Source organism: Chrysochloris asiatica, unplaced genomic scaffold, assembly GCF_000296735.1.
Source record: "Chrysochloris asiatica unplaced genomic scaffold, ChrAsi1.0 scaffold00028, whole genome shotgun sequence".
In the NCBI taxonomy this organism is placed as follows: domain Eukaryota; kingdom Metazoa; phylum Chordata; class Mammalia; order Afrosoricida; family Chrysochloridae; genus Chrysochloris; species Chrysochloris asiatica.
Window position 1 is genome coordinate 8,571,176 of NW_006408546.1, and position 17,708 is coordinate 8,588,883.

General features: G+C 44.4%; 2 protein-coding genes across 3 annotated transcripts in view; one reads left to right on the plus strand and one right to left on the minus strand.

Moving 5' to 3' along the window:
• LOC102832831 (serotransferrin-like) overlaps positions 1 to 2,113 on the plus strand; it is a 68,715-nt gene extending 66,602 nt beyond the window's left edge. Inside the window, 1 exon segment of the mRNA XM_006840033.1 lies at positions 1,900 to 2,113. Coding sequence (XP_006840096.1) covers positions 1,900 to 2,113 — 214 coding nt within the window.
• An 8,459-nt stretch (positions 2,114 to 10,572) lies between these two features.
• RAB6B (RAB6B, member RAS oncogene family) overlaps positions 10,573 to 17,708 on the minus strand; it is a 92,635-nt gene continuing 85,499 nt past the window's right edge. The window contains exon 8 of one of the 2 annotated variants that reach the window (XM_006840034.1): positions 10,573 to 10,903. In XM_006840034.1, coding sequence (XP_006840098.1) covers positions 10,839 to 10,903 — 65 coding nt within the window. In that variant the 3' untranslated portion in view covers positions 10,573 to 10,838. The remainder of the gene's footprint in view (positions 10,904 to 17,708) is intronic. The other variant, XM_006840036.1, reaches the window with a different exon arrangement.

The window sequence follows — 17,708 nt, forward strand, 5'->3', positions numbered from 1 at the left end:
GAACGTACGCTACAGTGCCTGTCCTCAGTGGCCCAGTACAGTATGGTCTACCTCAGGAGTGTTCTACAGTTTTAAAGGGATGTTTAAAGAAGAACAAGATTATGCCAAAGAGACTGAGTGTGACCCATAAAGCCTAAAATGTTCTAATTTCTGGCCCTTTACAGAAAAATTTTGTTGGTCCTGGTTAGATCATTTTCAGAGGTCCCTTTTGAAGTTTCATTTTGATCTTCTCTTCATACGTTCCCATTGCTGACAACTATCTGGAGAGTCAGCAGCTGTACACATTGCTTGGTATTTAGACTAAGGGAATTATGATTTGGGGCAAAGATTATCACAGTATTAATCAGTTTTGTGCTATTTAAAAGACATGTTTTTCTTAGTTCATTTGCTTTTCATGATAAAATAACATAGAATAAGAGACTAGGAAGTGAAGTAAAATGTTGAAAAGCTAGAAAGATTAACTTGTTAGTTTAATCCATTTTTTGTGCGGATTTACCCTGTCAGTTTGAAGCAGTGTATAATCTTCTGAATAGCAAGGTTCACTCTATGTACGTGACTTTGTAGCAGAAGCTTAAATATATTTAATTTTCCTTTTGTAAAAACTTTTTATTGTATAATGTTTTACATATGAAAAAGTAAATGTGATAAATGCAGAAAGAACACAGAATGAATATTCAGGTGCCCACCAGCTTGCTTAGAAGGCCCTGTGTTTCTCCCAAAAGCTTTTCCATTTTTCCTTCAAGATAAGTAATATCCTGAATTTTGCATTAATTATGTGCTGTTTATAATACTTTTACTGTGTGTGTGTCTCTAAACCAAGTCATTATATAATTTTGCTGGTGGGTTCTCCACTACATTTCAAGTGATGTTACAGAATTAAGAAATACTTTCTTTTGTAAAAAGCAGATTTGTTGTTGTTGAGTGCCGTTGAGTCAATTCCAACCCATAGCAACCCTGTTTAGGGTTTCCATGGAGCTGCTGGTGAGCTTGAACTGCCAGCAGATAGGTATGTAAAATTTATGTGTTGCTTTTACATCCTGATGCGGCATTACAAAATAATGTAGCACTGACGGATAACACCCTGGGGCACAAGGTCAGTTTGAACTGCAAGGTCAGCAGTTCAAACCCACCAGCCGTTTCTTGGAAATCCTATACAGGGTCGCTATGAGTCAGAACTGAGTCAACGGCACTTAACAACATACATCTTTAAGAAGCCATGATGGCACAGTGGTTTAAGCACTCTGCTGTGAACCAAAAAGTCAGCAGTTCAAACCCATCAGTCACTTTGGGAAAAGATGTAGTCATCTGCTTCCATAAGCATTGGGAACCCTGTGGTGCAGTCCACATTGCCTATTTGTTTCGCTGTGATTCCGAATCCACTCAGCGGCACACAACAGACGTCTCTATTATAGCCAGCAGGTGGCAGTAAGGGACCGTCTTAGTGGTTAAAGAACTGGAGAACATAATTTTGTCCCAATTAGACATGAGAATCTAGAATTTATGGATTTCTAAGCTCTATATCCAAAAAAACGGGATAAAAATAAGTACCCTATCTACCCACACTTATTTCCAGAAACCAAGTTTTTATAACATACTGTAGCACATTCTTTATTTAAAATTATATTTCAAAATGGCCCTATTCGGATGATGTTGGCCTGGTCACTACTGCCCTTCACTTAGCTGTGTAAGGTTGGAGCCCATATCCCCTGTCTGTCCAAGAGGGATACACAAATTCCAAGGATTATTATTAGACAGTCTTAATAGTGTAATTGATGGTTTTATGATTAAGTATTTAGTGCTGAATATTTGGAAACTAAAATGATTTCTTACAAGCCTTTTATTGTGACATAAAAATGAAACCCATTTTGCTTCCTGACTCATTTTCCTTTTGCCTCACAGCAACACCCTGCGCGTCACCCGTTCTGCTGCCCCCAGCACACTGGACACTTCCAGCACCGCCCCCGCCCAGCTGGGAAAGAAAGGCAAGGAATTTGAATTCTCCCAGTTGCCCCTCAGAGTGGAGTTCCTGGAGTGTAGTGCAAAGGGTGGAAAAGGGGACAGCGACCCTGCTGACATCCAGGATGTGGAGAAATGGCTGGCTAGAATCGCCTGAGCAGATGTGCATTTGTGTGGGGTGTGACTGACCTGTTTGGGAAAGGACCTTTCTTGGAGTTGATAAAGGAAGGGTACAAAATATGGTCAGAAACAGTTCCTTGCTCTAGAAACAAATGACTTGAAGCTAGCTTGGGACTTTTTTGTTATTTTAAAGTTCTGTCTTCTTTATTGCCCCCTTTCAAAGTGTGGTCATTTTTATTTCACTCGTGTATCTTCTGTTAAGCATCCCTTTTAGCTGGGTTTGGTAGAGGGTATAAGGTAAGGCCAAGGCCTTAGTGACTTAACTGGCTGACTCCACAGAAGAGGATATTATCATGAACATATATTAATCTGAAAAGTTTTCTTATCCTTTGCTTCTGTGCTTTGGTCCTTTCTTCCTGAAAATAAATCTGCCTATTTATGGAACCAGTTGCCCCTGGCTTTCTTGGGCAATACATTCCCAAGCCCTCTGTGAACTCTCACATTTTTAGGTTCCCCTGCAATATAATTGTTCCCACATTTATGGCAGGTAGGAAATAGCAAGAGAGTGGAGATGTGAAAGCCAGGCGGTGGGCTCTGTCCTTCAGTAGCTCAGTGATGAGTCTACAGTGGAGCTTTGTAGCACTTGTGTTTCAGAAGCATATGTTCATAAACCCTTAGAGTTAGAACTGTCAGTGCTAAATCCCAGATGCCAAGAGTCTACTGTGTTCTGTGGTTTCCTGTAACTGGGGAATACAAGGGAGATTTAGAAATGGTCATGTTCCACTGGACGGCTGAAGGCTCCTGGGCTATCTTCGCTCATTGTTTGATCAGCTCTGATTTTGTTCCCTTAACTAAAATACTACAGAATATGAAATGAAAAACACAATTTCTGCAGATTTTTGGAATGCATAGTCATTGATTGGGGGGTGGGGGTAGAGTCTGCCTTTTTAAAGTGACGTTCTTTGCTGCCTTCTTAAGTATGTGGCTTTTATAAATAAATATTTTTTCTTGCTAAATAAAACAACCTGTCTGATTTAAAGCAATTAAATACAAGTGAGTACAAATATGTTAGGTCCTAAAGACTGCAGTGTCCATGGGGGCTACCTCTCCCATCCCGGCTTCTCAGCACTCACCTGCAGCTAGGAAGGAGCTAGGCTGGGAGTGCAGGGGGGAGCACGTGAGTGCCCAGCATGGAAGGGGAGGTGGTGAGAGGTGCTATGGGAGCTCGAGGAATGGGGAGAGCCAAGTTAAAGCATGGGGCTGTTCACAGCATAGTTGGAATGTGGCTCCCCTCGCCTGTGCACCCCACTCCAGCGTCAGCTGGCTATTTAGCTTCACACAGGCTAGGATCCATTGGTAGTCCTGGCAGAGGTATTCCAGGGCCCCATCTACTGGGCATTTGCTGTGCTGCTGGTGTGTGGAAAAAATGCCACCTGTATAAAGAAGTCTTTAAAATGACCTTTGAAAGACTCATTCCTACCGGTGCTCTTATTATGGAATCGTTGCCCGTTTCCCTAGTAGTGAAGTGATAGCTTAAGGAAGTAGTTGAGAAAAATAATGTGGAAATCAGAAAGGAATGTGATGAATGTGACATGTTGACGTAATCAGAGTAGATGCTCATTGTGAACTGAATGAAGGCAGAGGCTCGATACCTCTGTTAAGAACATGTTTTTCAGTCTCCTTTTTTTGGTGGGAGTCTACTTCGGTGGAAGCAATATGCCAAAAAGTGATTAAAGGAGGGGAGAGTACGACTGGATTGTATTCAAGGCATAAACCTGTCCACAAGGAGAGCTATATATGCGATCAAGTGATTCTCGAATGTTAATATGCATGAGAATTACTTGCTAAACAAGCTGATTTGAGGACTGGACCCTTAGACATTCTGACTCCACAGCAGTTCTGGTGTGGAGTGTCAGTTGTGTCTTGAGTTTTTACGTGTCCCTCAATTCAAACCCACCAGCTGCTCCTTGGAAACCCTATATAGGGTTGCTATGAGTCGGTACAGACTCGACGACACTTAACAAATCTTTGAAGTCCTGTTTTTCTTATGGTGAAGTAAGCAAGCAGCTTAGAGAGTCCCTCCTAGGACTATCATCCTGCATCCTACTTCTGCACCATACAGCCGTCCCATTCTTGAGGGTTTGGGCTAGGATGATTAGTCCTTCAGAGGCTGGGAAGGGGTTTTGAAAGGATGCAAATACATGGTCACATGTGTTCTGTGCTCTGATGTGATCTCTCTGTGGCCCTGTAGCCATGTGTGTAAAGAAGTTGCATTTCTTCTGGAGATGGAAGTCAGGTACTAAGAGTGTCATCAGGTTATGAGGGCAGGTAGACTAGATGTGGCCAAGACCCTTGTGTCTGAAACACACCTAGCAGTGTTTGAGCCACTCAGGACCTCTCAGAACACCAGTCACATATACAAATGACCCTGTTCCCTGAGGCTGTGGTGAGATGCCATTTGTGGAGGGCCAGGGGCACGCTTGGTAATGGAACCTTCCGATGGAATCTGTAGACATAGAAGACTCCTGAACTGGCCACACCGTTCTTTTTTTCTGGTTCTTCTTTCAAGCACCTTTTTAGAGGCGCCGGGGCCTTGGCAACCTCTCTGCTGTCAGGAGCTTGGTAGCTTGCAGGCGTCCTAATTCCTGATCAAGAACAGCTGCTTTGGTCTGGGGTCTGCAGCTTTTCTTTGTGTGGCCCTTATGTGACCCCTGCAGGTTCCAGCGTGCAACACTTGGTCATGCTGTTTACATGAGATAATTTCAGATGTTTTCATTTTCTTTTTTTGAGTTAAATGCAGAATTACCAAAGCTTCAATTGGCCTATTCTCATATCACCTGAATGATATTAGCAATTAAGCTGCTTACTACTTCTCTTTCAGCCCTTCAGATATTTAAAGTAAGGTGATTATTACACCTGGCTTCTTTTGCTCAGGAAAGTAATTCCAGTAACCTTTCAACAGAAGACCCTGGTATGCATTCCATGTGTTCAGTAAATGAGTAAGCTGGGCACTTAAGTAAATGGGTAAGACACTGCACCAGTCCCTGCGAATAAGAGCATGATTCCTTCCTTTAGAGACATGGTCGTGTGAGGCTTAAAATGTGCCTTTTCCTTGTAGCCCCTTCTTTTCTCCCATCTCCTTGTCTGTGTGAACCCCACTGTGGCTGCACTGGTTGACCTCCATGGTTACCTCTTATTCTACTGTGCCAGCCATACAGCTCCTCCAGGGGCCTGCTAGCTGGCAAGGCCCCTGTACCAGTACCTCCTGGGATCCCAGTGTCCTCTGTGGCCCCAGTATGTGTGAAGCACTTCGTCTTCTGGTTACTTGAGATCATTTTGTTTCAGCTAGAATATGCTGCTGCTGCTGCTGCTTTTATAAAAGTTGCTTTTTTTAGCATACGATTACCAAAGTTCCTTTTTCTACTCTTGGCCTTTAAGCAGCAAAGCACAGTTGTTGTAGTGATGAGAACCCCTCTGAGTGGCATCCCTGGATGCCATCCAGATTAGCTAGGATTTATCACAACCCCAGGTTCTTCACACTCACAACTGGGTGACTCCCAGCAGGGCTGCCCATGCAGTCTGCACCATTTTGTTGTACCACGCCAGAGTTGTTGTACCACGCCAGAGCTTCCTTACTCTGGCAAGGAAGATGCTGCACAGTGAGAGGATTCACTCCCTGGCACTCAGAGATGGCTTCCCTGAAGTGAGATGAGAGTATTTTGTGAAATTGCGCTTGAATCATGAGACCTGGTGAACTTGGCCTGCCTACTCCATTGGTCCAAGAGGGTACGTTTCTCATGTAGCAAGCAGTCTCAGGTCAAGGCAAAGCTGTCCATTCAACTTAGCCTCTGCCCTCTTTGGATTGATCCCAAAACTACCCTGGCCTTCAGGGCATCTTCTAGTCTGGAAATGACTGAGGCCTTCAGGGGCTCCTGGAATGTTTCCTGGTTGGTATGGGTCAGATTGGGGTGGTATGTAGCAGTTTGGGACCAAGTTGTTAAGTGCCACTGAATTGGTTCCAATGCCTCATAACCCTGTATAGGGTTTCCAAAGAGTGGCTGTGGCTGGTGGATTTGAATTGCTGACCTTACCACACCAGAACTATAAAAGGTGATTATGGTTCACCTTAAATCTATGCCTTTAAATGGCTTGTGGGAAGTCACCAAAGGAAGAGAGACCCAGCCCCTGCACAGTGACCAACCATGGTAGCTGGAGTGTGAGAATGAGGAAAATATTACACACCTGAGTCTCAGTTCTGTCTGAGGTCTCTGTCCATTCTTTAGGCAGAATGGAGACCGAGGAATGGAAACGAGTGGACATTCAATCTCCTTCTGTCCTACCTTTCCCCCTTCTGAGTCAGTGACAAGACCAGGTGAGATGAGGAAGAAGCAAAGTGCTATGGGAGGTAAACATACCTCCTAGACAGAAACGGGTATTCAGAGAGCTTGCACTGGAGGAAATCTTAACAGAATCCCACTTTTATGACCACACCATTTAGAAACATTAGACAAGAGGCTTTGTGTTGAGAATTAGGACAGTTTATTATTTGACCAACATGCTGAGGCTTTTCCACATTTTACACAATTTTATGTAAAGTCAATATGGCCGCTACTGCCTTCTGAGCCGGTAAGAGATGGAAATGCCACCCTCTGTGCTCCTCACAGCCAGTCACTCTATAGGGGTGGTGAGGGGCACATGGGGGGAGAAGTTGACACCATGAGATATCTGCAGGCTGGCTTTTGGTGCTAGCTATGGAGGCTTCTCACCTCCTGAAGGAACCAGCCAAACCTCCATGCAAAGTTTTCAGATAAACCACAACTTGCTGGGAGTGTCAGCCAGATAGGGGTCTGGAGTCCTGGAAGTTTACACGTTGAAACCTCAAGATTTTGGAGTAACTAAATAGTTTATTTCACATAAAAACTGAAAGGGTGCCCTGGCCTGTGTGGGTGGCCAAAAGACTTTTTTATTATTGGACTTGTGGACTGGCCCATATTTGAGGTGGAGAAACTCAAAATTCACCTGGATTTTCTCCCAGTTTTGCAGATATGCTGCAAAGAATCAGACGTCCTAACCACAGAGTAGAGCTGACCTGGGGAACACATCCTTGTGCCACAGTCCTTCATGTGAAAAAATAGTCACACTTGTGCACAGATAGGTCAGCAACGGAAGGTGAACACTTTGGTTCTGGTCACTTCTAACCTGCTGGGTGATCATGAGCAAGTCATCCTTGTCTGTCTTGGTTTTCCTGCCTGTGAAACAAGACCACCTCACACTGCTGTCTTAAGGTAAGAATGCCTTACTACTTTGCAAAGAGGTAGTTTAGAAACTAGTGAACATACAACTCTACCTTGGTTGAAGTGCACAGCTGCCCCTCATAGGGCTAAGAGACATGTCTTTCAGTCCTCGACTACCTGTTCTCATACCCTGACAGCTCACCTGTCTCATGAAGGAATGAGGCTGTTTCAGCTGCTGACAGTGAAGCCAGCAGGGCTGTCCCCTGAGACTCTTGAAGAGATGTAACCACTGCCCCTCAGACCTGAGAACGGTGCAGCAGGTAGACCTGACCAAGAGAAACTGCTGCTGGTCAAATGGGCTGATGGGTTATGCAATGGCAGGGCCAGCCTCAAGATGTGGACTTCTCTACATCTGGACGTGTGTGCTTTTATCATATTTCAATTTTTTTTTTTTTTTTAATGCTTGGGGAACAGGAGCTTTACTGACATCTCAGGTCCCCAAAGAAAATCATGAGCCCAAAGGAGGTGACCCTTCCCATTTCCTGGTTCAGCGAAAGGGACTGATGAAGTACTGATTTGAGATCATGTCCTAAAAGGAATCATCATCCACTTTGCCCTTTTCTTGTCCATCTGGATTTAGCAAAGATACAGTACTCCTACTGGGGGTGCTGAGGCAATTTCATGACATCTTCAAGACACTATGATAATTACTGAACCGTAACTCGGAGCCAAGATTCTACCTACAAGCAAAAGGTCAGTGATGCTGTCTGCTCAAGAATAGAGACGAACCAAATGCACTTCTGTGAAAGAGGTCTGGCTGTCCTAAAACAACCAGGAAATGAGGGATGGGAATCAATCCTTATGAGTAACAGCCTGGAATTGAAGACGGGCAGACAACCGCCCTTAGCTTCGGAGGCTCATTGTGCTGGGGAGAGTCTGGGAGCCAGAGAGAGGATGTGGTGTGCACACTAGGGAAGGGCGGGCTCACTACACACAGCATACCTCACCAAATGGATCTACCATGTCTCTTACTGCTTCTCTAGGGCCAGATGGAAAACCAGTCTATGGCACCTTGTGTGCACACGAGAAGGGGACCGAGTTCCGACTTTGTTTTTCAGGAATGGTTTATTAAAAGCTACTCTTTAGTGCCAAGAAAATAAATATCAACCATACATTTATTCACTGACACCCTATGAATGGGGAATAGGGCTGTCCCAGAGTCCACCAGTGATGGCACCAACTGCCAACAAGGCTACACGCTGTAACAGATCCTATAAAACCTTGTGAGGTAATAAGTAAGCACTCTTCCCACAAGCACCACTTGGGGTGTGCCCGTGATGGGGGGGCTACTGGCCCACACAGGCATGCACACTTGTGCATATAAGTACATACAGAGAGGAAAGAGATGGTGGAGATATTCCCATGGGCAAACTTTGCCTCTAGTTGAACACATCTATGCATTATTTTATTGATGGCAAGACAATCACAAGATATTTGACAATAGTTAAGTATTCCTTATTTCAACACGTTGCAGTACTTTTGAATTTCCAAAACTGTTATCACAATACAAGTTCCAACTTGAGAGCAGGAAAAAACAAAAATATACAGTGAACACATAGACCTCCATGTGAGAATGTGTTTGTGGAAGGTATATGCACAGGTCTATCTATATATAATTATGTACACACTTATAAAAACTAAACACGACATTAGAATAATGTTCATATATTGGCCTCTGCCTTCTGGAAGAAGAGCTCAGTGGGAATCCTTCTTCCTCTCTTGATCTGAAGATAAACTCCTCTCTAAATATCAGCTGTGACGTTCAGTCTCCTAGGCTGATGCCCACAGATGGCCCCTGGACAAACAGTGAGTCGAACCAGGTTCTGCTGGATTTAACTGGTTACCATTTTGTATTTTTCTGAGAAGTTCCAAAATTTGTTCCAACAACCTTGTTGGAGGCCTGCCTTGTGGAGGCATTCACCACCACTACATTGGATATGGTCAGTCAGCCCTTCAATGACGTGCCCATCCGCAGCAGCCTGGAAGAGCCAAGGCCAGCTTGGAGAGCAGGGTTTATCGGTTGGGCCAGACTTACTACCCAGGATCTGGCTTGGGGCAGAGTCAGGGTCTGTTTGGAATGCTGGCCATGTGATTAACATGCACCTATTGAGAAGTACTATTTTCTGAGATTTTATAGGTCCTCAAGGCTAGGCCCTTTTCAGGAACGAGTCAAAAATGGCTGGGATGACTGTCTAGGGGTGGGACTCGGGCCCCTGCAAACCACACACCTCACACTCCCTCAGGCAACCACAGTGCTGTCCACAAAGAGAGAAGCACAAGGATTCCAACCGTTCTGTGCCAGTGGGATGAAGAAATTGGCTTTTCTAGAACAGTACTCAGCAATGTAAGCCACTGAGGATCAAGAATGGTGTTTTCAAGGAGGTGGTTCTGCAGACGACCCTTCCATTCCCCAACCACAGACAGACTGATCCCTCAGGTTCTGGCCTGCCTGACACCCAGTTCAAGAGGAGGTCTTCAGGGTGGCACACCAGCCAGCATCACAATGAGGTGGTTTCTGCCTTTCCCTTAGAGTCACCTCAGTAAGTGTGCCTACAGCTAAAGCACCTTCAGAAACCACACTTCATTCCGAGTTTACAAGCCTCACTTTCGCCAGAGTTACATTTGCCAACAGCACCCCATCCTTCCAAAACCCCTTGCTCTGCAATCAATGGGTGGCCAGAGAAGACCAAGTTGCCTCTAGCAAGTGTCTTCCACTCCCTCCAAGGCTTTTCAGGGGAAGGAAAGGTGAGGTTGAAGGAACTGCTGGCTTCCTTTGCAGTACACAGGTCTTATTTTCAACTGGGGGCCCTTGGTGACATCCCACTCTGGCCACAGTATGAGGAGGGTGTCAGAGCTGCCGCCTCAGAGGCTGTTTTGTTTAACCAATGCTTGATTTTAATTATGTGGGGGCCTGGCTGATTTCAACCATGTGGCCCTGGTTGGTCTGGGCTACCTGACCTGGCCTAGGATTGGAGCCTAATTATGTTGCCCAGTTAATGGTTTCACTGAATTGGACTGGGGGTGGGAGGAAGGCAGAGGCAATGAGCAGCTCAGAGAACAGGAAGGAGGAGGTGTGTGGACAGGGTTCTCTATAAGTTTACAAATATACAAAACCAAAAAGCACATCTTTCAAATAAAAATGACTACATTTTTATCTGGCAAAAAGTTGTATACACATGATTTAAATTTTTTTTCTTTTTTTAATTTTAACAGTTTTTGGCAATCTTAATAAAGTACAATATATTACAACCAAACCAAAAAATAGTTGTTTAAGTAACAGCTGTTAAGAGTGACATCATCCCTGACGCCCAGCCTCCCTCCCACCCCACCCTACTCCTAGAGACAGAGAGAAAAGAAAAATCCTCCCACCTTGATAAACTCATTTCCCACCCCTTTAGGAAGCTAACCAATAGGAAGCGACACAACAAGCGAGTAGTTTCAAAGGAAGCCAGCCGGTCGGGCTCTGTATTAGCAGGAGCATCCACCCTCGCTGGCCGGGGGCTCCTGGGGCTTGTCCAGCTTGATGTCGATCACTGTGGGAAGCTGTGCTAAGGAAGACCACTGTCATGGAGAAGATGCCACCCTGCTCGGCCAGTGACCAGTGCACAGCCCCTGGTAGCCACTGCTTAGTCATAGGAAGAAGGATTCCGAGTCACCAGTTCCAGTTCTCCCTCTAGCCGAAAGCAAAAGTCTCCTGGGCTGTGGGACTGCGGCTTGTCCACAGACCAGAGTCCCTTTCTCAGAAACCTCCCAGCCCCAGCCTCAGCTTGCCACCTCTCAGCCCCACTCCAAAGTGCCTGGAGTGGGAAAGGATGTGCAGAAGGCAGGAAGTCTGGTGATACCCAGAATCCTCCCAGTTCAAAGCCTAGGAAAATGAGAGAGCTTCAGAAAGTTCATGGCAAAGTAGAATGAAAAGATAGTGGACTTTACCTACAAACTTCGGAAGCCCCCTCATGTGTACACTCAGCTGCTAAACATAAGGTTGGCAGGTCAAGTCTACCTAGAGGTCACTTGGAAGAAAGGTCTGGTGATCTACTTCTAAAAATTCAGTCACTGGAAACCCTATGGAGCACTGTCACCCACAGGGTCAACTCAACGCAAGTGGAGCCTGTTGTAGTCAGCAGCACGTGCAGTATCTGTTAAGTCCTGTCAGAGAGACGCTTATCCTGGGTGTGGCTGCTGTGAGAAGCAGCATCCACGGCCCATAATCCAGCCCTTTCCATTGGTGCTTTGGTGGGGAATGGGCTGGAGAAGCACCTATCAGGACACATCAGAAGACCAGGTTCAAAATTCACAGGCATTTTGCCCTCTGCCCTCTGCTTCCACCACTCTGATCTGAAAAATTAATGATCTGAGGCTTCAGTCTTCCAGCCAACCAGACCTGTTTACAGCTGAGGAACAGGCCCTGTGGCATCTCCAGTCTCGCCCTTCCTGGATTGGATTTTGGTGTCTGCTATAGGACTGTGTCAGGTAGGTAGAGTGGGGGTGGAATAAGAAGCCCCCCTCTTGGGCTAGTTGCTGATATCCTATGGCCTTTGTAAGGTATAGTGCTGTGGTCCAGGATAAAACATTGGACCACAATGTTGGTTCAACAGCTGCTCCTTACAAACCCTATACGGGGTCATTGTGAGTCGGAACTGACTCCATGGCACTTAACAACAATAACGGAAGGCCACTGATGGCATCTAACAATAACAATATGAGGACTACGGGAGAGGTTATTTCAGAAACTCTGTTGTTGTTATTAAGTGCTGTCAAGTCGGTTCCGAACCATAGCAACCCTGTATAGGGTTTCTGAGGAGTGGCTGGTGAGCTTGAATCACCAACCTAGCGGTTCAAATTGACTTTGCAGTCCAGAGCATTAATCCACAGCACCAGGCCAGGACTCCAAGCTTTAAGTCCTATGAAATGCCACATTTCTCATGAGATCTTATTTTCTCTCTTAGGAAACTCAGAGCCACCTTTTTGGCTACCTGTGACAAACCCTTAGTCGTGACATACATTTTGATTATGACTTTATCTTTGACCTTTATTTTCCCTGTGCCCCAATTTTCTTATGTGTGTATGTGTTCACAAATACCTATCTTATTTTCTGTATGCATGTGTATGTACACAGTTTTTGTAACATGACAAAAATAAATGAAGATGTAGCTAGCTAGGAAACAATTACCTTCTCTGCCATTGCATCCTTTGTCTTTACTACTCCAGTCAAGCACACCTACTTATTTACTTCCTAGTCATCTTGGCAAAACCTGTTGCCACAAATTCCCGGCCTACTGCTCTCTGCCAAGCAGTGGTTCCAGGGTTCTACAGGCCCAAGCTGGCCCAAAGCCCCAGTCTACTTATGTATGGCTGGTCTGGGTGCAGCCTCTCTGTGGTCTCCTGGTCAGGACTTCCCCCAGGCGTTTCTTCTGAGCTTACCGGCCCCTTTCAGCACAGTGGCTTCCTAAAGTCAGCTCTGGTGACAATCATGTCACACTCTGGTGCTGACACACAGTGTCCACAGATTTCTCACTCCGGCTTCCACTGAGTTGATTCCAGTTTCTCCCCACCCTTAACTCCCACCTGGAGTCCTGGTGTGGTGCTGAGGATTACTGCGCCAAACTGCAAAGCCAATTGAATTGCAAGGTCGGCGGTTCAAGCTCACCAGCTGCTCCTCGGAAACCCTATACAGGGTCGCTATGGGTGGGAACCGACTTGATGGCACTTAACAACAACAAACCCCCACCCATACATGAGATTTGTCAACCAATTTCCCTCTTCTTCAAACATGTCCTACACTTCTTTCCATTGCTAATGTTGTTCCTTCCTTCAAGAAATGATATCACCTCCTCAACTCTAGACTTCCCATCTTTAAAAAAAATATTCTTTGGTTCAGGACCTAAACAATAGTTGCCTTCTCTGTGAAGTCTTTTCAATTAATAAGTACCTATGAGTGCCAACCACCACTCGTCTGTCAGTTTGTCGTACTGTGGTGGCTTGTCAGTTGCTGTGATTCTGAAACTATGACACCGGTATTTTAAATACCAGCAGGGTCACCCATGGTGGACAGGTTTCAGATGCACTTCCTGGTGAAGACAGACTAGGATGAAGGAGGAAGACTAGGAAGAACTACTTCTGAATATTTAGTCACTGACGTTTTTAAAGTGTTGAAGAGCAAAGATGTCAGCTTGAGGATTAAGGTGTACCTGGCCCAAGCCATGGTATTTTCAATAACCTCATATGCATTACAAAAGCTGGACAGTGAAAAAGGAAGACCATAGAAGAATTGATGCTTTTGAGTTAATGGTTTTGGAGGAGAATTCTGAAAGTGCCAAGGGCTGCCAAAAGAACCAATAGATCCGTTTTGGAAGAAGTGCAGCCAGAGTGCTCTTTAGAGGCCAACTTGGCCAAACTTCGTCTTTCATACTTGGGACATATTGTCAGGAGGGACCAGTTGTTTGGTAAGGTGGAGGGTCAGAGAAAGAGAGGAAGACCCCCAACAAGATGGATTGGCCAAGTGGCAGCATCTATGAACTCAAGCGTAGCAACATTAGTGAGGTTGGCCCAGGATCAGGCAGTGTTTCGTTCTGCTGTGTATAAGGTCGCTATGAGTCAGCACTGACTTGATGGCACCTAACAACAACGAGTGCCAAGGCAGTGTGGTGTCACTGTAGGATAAACACTGATTGTGAACCACAAGGTCGGTGGTTCAAGCCCACCAGCCACTCTGCAGGAGAAAGATGAGGCTTTCTGCTCCCTCAAAGATGGACAACTTGGAAATCCTATACAGGGTTGCTATGAGTCGGAACCAACTTGATGGCACTTAACAACAACATTGTGTGCCAAGCCCTGTGCTAAACATTGCAAATTCATAATCTCATTTCAGCATTATAGTCCGATATAGTACTTATATCACAATTGTTACCTTATATATAGCTAGAAAGTTGTGAAGTCTGGGTTCAGAAGTTTATGCTTTCAAATGACTGAGCCATGCTAAGTTCTTGTAGCAAAGGTTTCTCAGCTTCAATGCTACTGACATTTTGGTCCAGATAATTCTTTGCTGTGGGGCTGTCCTATGCAGGTAGGATATTTAGCAACATCCCTAACTTATATCCATATCCACTAAATGCCAATAGCACTTTGCTCTTACTTTGACAACTGAAACTGTCTCCAGACACTGGCAAATGTCCCCTACTCAAGGGTGGGGGAGGCATAAGTTAGCCCGAGGTGAGAACCACTGCCCTAGCTGGAAGGATGGCTACTGTTAGACAGAGCATTACCTTCTTCCTGCTCAATATTGGTGCTATTTGCCTGCCATTAAAAAAAAGTCGCTCATGAGCAATTCGAGTCAGATGGTATTGTACACACCACTGTGGTTCTCTAATGGACTGCATCTAAATTTCTTGGGAACTCATTAAAAATGCATCTCCCTGGACTCCACTTCCATAGATCTGGGGGTAGACCCAGGGATGTATATTTTTAACAAGTTCCCTGGGAGCTTCTCAATACACAGATACCTAGAGAACCAATTCTAATGATACTTCCAGAGCCACACTGCCCTAAAATATAACTTTCTACATGGATGGAAATAAGCTGTATCTATACTATCTAATGGAGTCCTGGTGTGGTGCTATGGGTTAATGCACTACACTGCAAAGTCATTTGAACCGCAACATCAGCGGTTCAAGTTCACCAGACGCTCTTTGGAAACCCTATACAGGGTCACTATGGGTCGGAACTGACTCGAAGGCACTTAACAACAACACTATCTAATACAGTAGGCAGCCGTATAGTCTATGGAGCAGTTGAAATGAGGCTAGGGTAAATGAGGGAATGAGGGATTAAATTATAATTTAGATATAAAAAGTCACCTGTGGTTGGCATAGGTCAAGCTCACCTGCTAGGTCCTGTAACACATATTCAAGATCCCTGTAATGCTGGGACACAATGCTGGAGGATTCATCACTGCAGTGCAGTGAATTTCTTTATGTATCTCTTCTACTCATCTAGTCTTTGTAACTCTCACCAAACATTTTTTGCTGATGGGTCTAGTTAGGAGAAAGTGGGGGAGAGATGCTGATAGGATTATATGATTCAGCTGTGTTTGTTAACAGAGTCGATTATAATTGTAAAAACTTGGAACTCTAGCATGGGTGTAACATGAGCCATTTCAGAAGCTGTTGTTAGGTGGTGTTGAGTCGGCACCGACTCATAGCAGCCCTGTGCACAACAGAAAGAAACACTGCCTGGTTCTGCACCAAACTCACAACAGCTGCTACATTTGAGCCCATTGTTGCTGCCACTGTGACAGTCTGTCTCCTTGGGGGTCTCCCTCTTTTTCACTTTACTAAGCATGATGTCCTTCTCCAAGGACTTGTCCTGCCTGACAATATGTCCAAAGTATGAGAGATGAAGGTTGGTCATCCGGGCTTCTAAAGAGTACTCTGGTTGTACTTCTTCCAACACAGATCTGTTTGTTCTTTCGGCAGTCCATGGTACTTTTAATGTTCTCCTCAAATACCGTAACTCAAACGTATCAATTCTTCCATGGTCTTCTTTATTCACTGTACAACTTTCACATGCATATGAGGATACTGAAAATACCATGGCTTATGAAGGGCCCACCTTAGTCCTCAAACTAACATCTGTACTCTCAAACGCTTTAAAGAGGTCTTTTGCAACTGACTTGCCTAATGTAATATGTCATTTGATTTCTTGACCGCTACTTCCATGAGGGTTGATGGTGGATCCAGTCAAAATGAAGTCTTCGACAACTTCAATCTTTCTCCATTTTCAGGATTTACTGGCCCAGTGGTAAGGATTTTTGTTTTCTTTACAATCAGGTGCAACCCATACTGGAAGCTGTGGTCTTTAATCTTTCTTCATCAGTAAGTATTTTAAGTCCCCTTTACTTTCAGCAAGCAAGTTTGTATCATCTGCATATTGCAGGTTGTTAATGAGTCTTCCTTCACTCCTGATGTCACATTTTTCTTCATATAATCCAGCGTCTTGAAATATTTAGTAAGCATACAGACTGAGTAAGTATGGTGAAAGAATACAACCCTGACACACACCTTTCCTGACTTCAAACCATATGGTGTTCCCAAGGTTCTCTTTGTCTATGTACAGGTTCCTCATGAACACAATTACGTGTTCCCTAATATTCATTCTCTGCAATGTCCATAGCTTGTCATGATCCACACAATTGAAAACCTTTGCGTAGTCAATAAAGCACAAGTGTGGTGCTATAGGATAAGCACTGAACCAAAGGTTAGTTTGAACTGCAAGGTCAGTGGTTCAAACTCACCAGCTACTCCTTGGAATCCCTATGAAGGGTCAACATGAGTCAAAACTGACTTGATGGCACTTAACAACAACAACAACAAAATGTCTTTCTGGTATTCTCTGCTTTTAGCCAAGACCCAGTTGATGTCAGCAATTTTATCCAGCTTGAACCTCTGGCAGTTCCCAGCTAATGTACTATTTCAGCCATTTTTCAATTATCTATAACAAAATTTATTTGCATATGATATTAATGATATTGTCCGATGATTTCTGCCATCCTTTGACTCACCTTTCTTTGGAATAGGGAAAAATATAAGTCTCTTCTGATCAGTTGACTAGGTAGCTGCCTTCAAAGTTTCTTGGCATAGATGAGTGTCTCCAGTGCTGAATTTGCTTGCTGAAAGATTTTAATTTGTATCTCATCAATTCCCAGAGCCTTGTGCTTTGCCAATGCCTTCAGGGCACCGTGAACTTCTTCCTTCAGTATCACTGGCTCTTGATCATACGCTACCTTTTGAAATGGTTGAACATTGACTATTTCTTTTTAGTACAGTGATTCTCTTTTGATGCTTTCTGTACCATTCAAGATTTTGCCCATCGAATCCTTCAATACTACAAGTCAAGGCTTCAATATTTGCTTCAGTTCGTGTGTTCTTCTATCTTTTTTTCCCCTAACTCCAGATCTGTGCACGTTTCATTATAATATTTGACTCTGTCTTCTAGAGTTGCCCTTTGAAATTTTCTATTCAGCTCTCGTACCTCATTTCTTCCATTTGCTTTAGCATCTCTACGCTGGAGAGCAAGTTTCAGAGTCTTTGTTGACACCATTTTGGTCTTTTTATTCTTTCTTGTCTTCTTAATGACCTTTTGCTTTCGTCCTGTATAATGTTTGTGGTTTTTTTTTTTTTTTAAGTTTTTATTGTGAATTATGTGATAGTTTACATGGGAGAACATGAGCTTTACATTCATCCTATCATATTTCGTTTCATTGCCATGATTACAGTCCCCTCCATGCATCATCCAACCACCAAAGGGTACACCCCCCCATAAGCCTGTCCCCGGGTTGTCAGC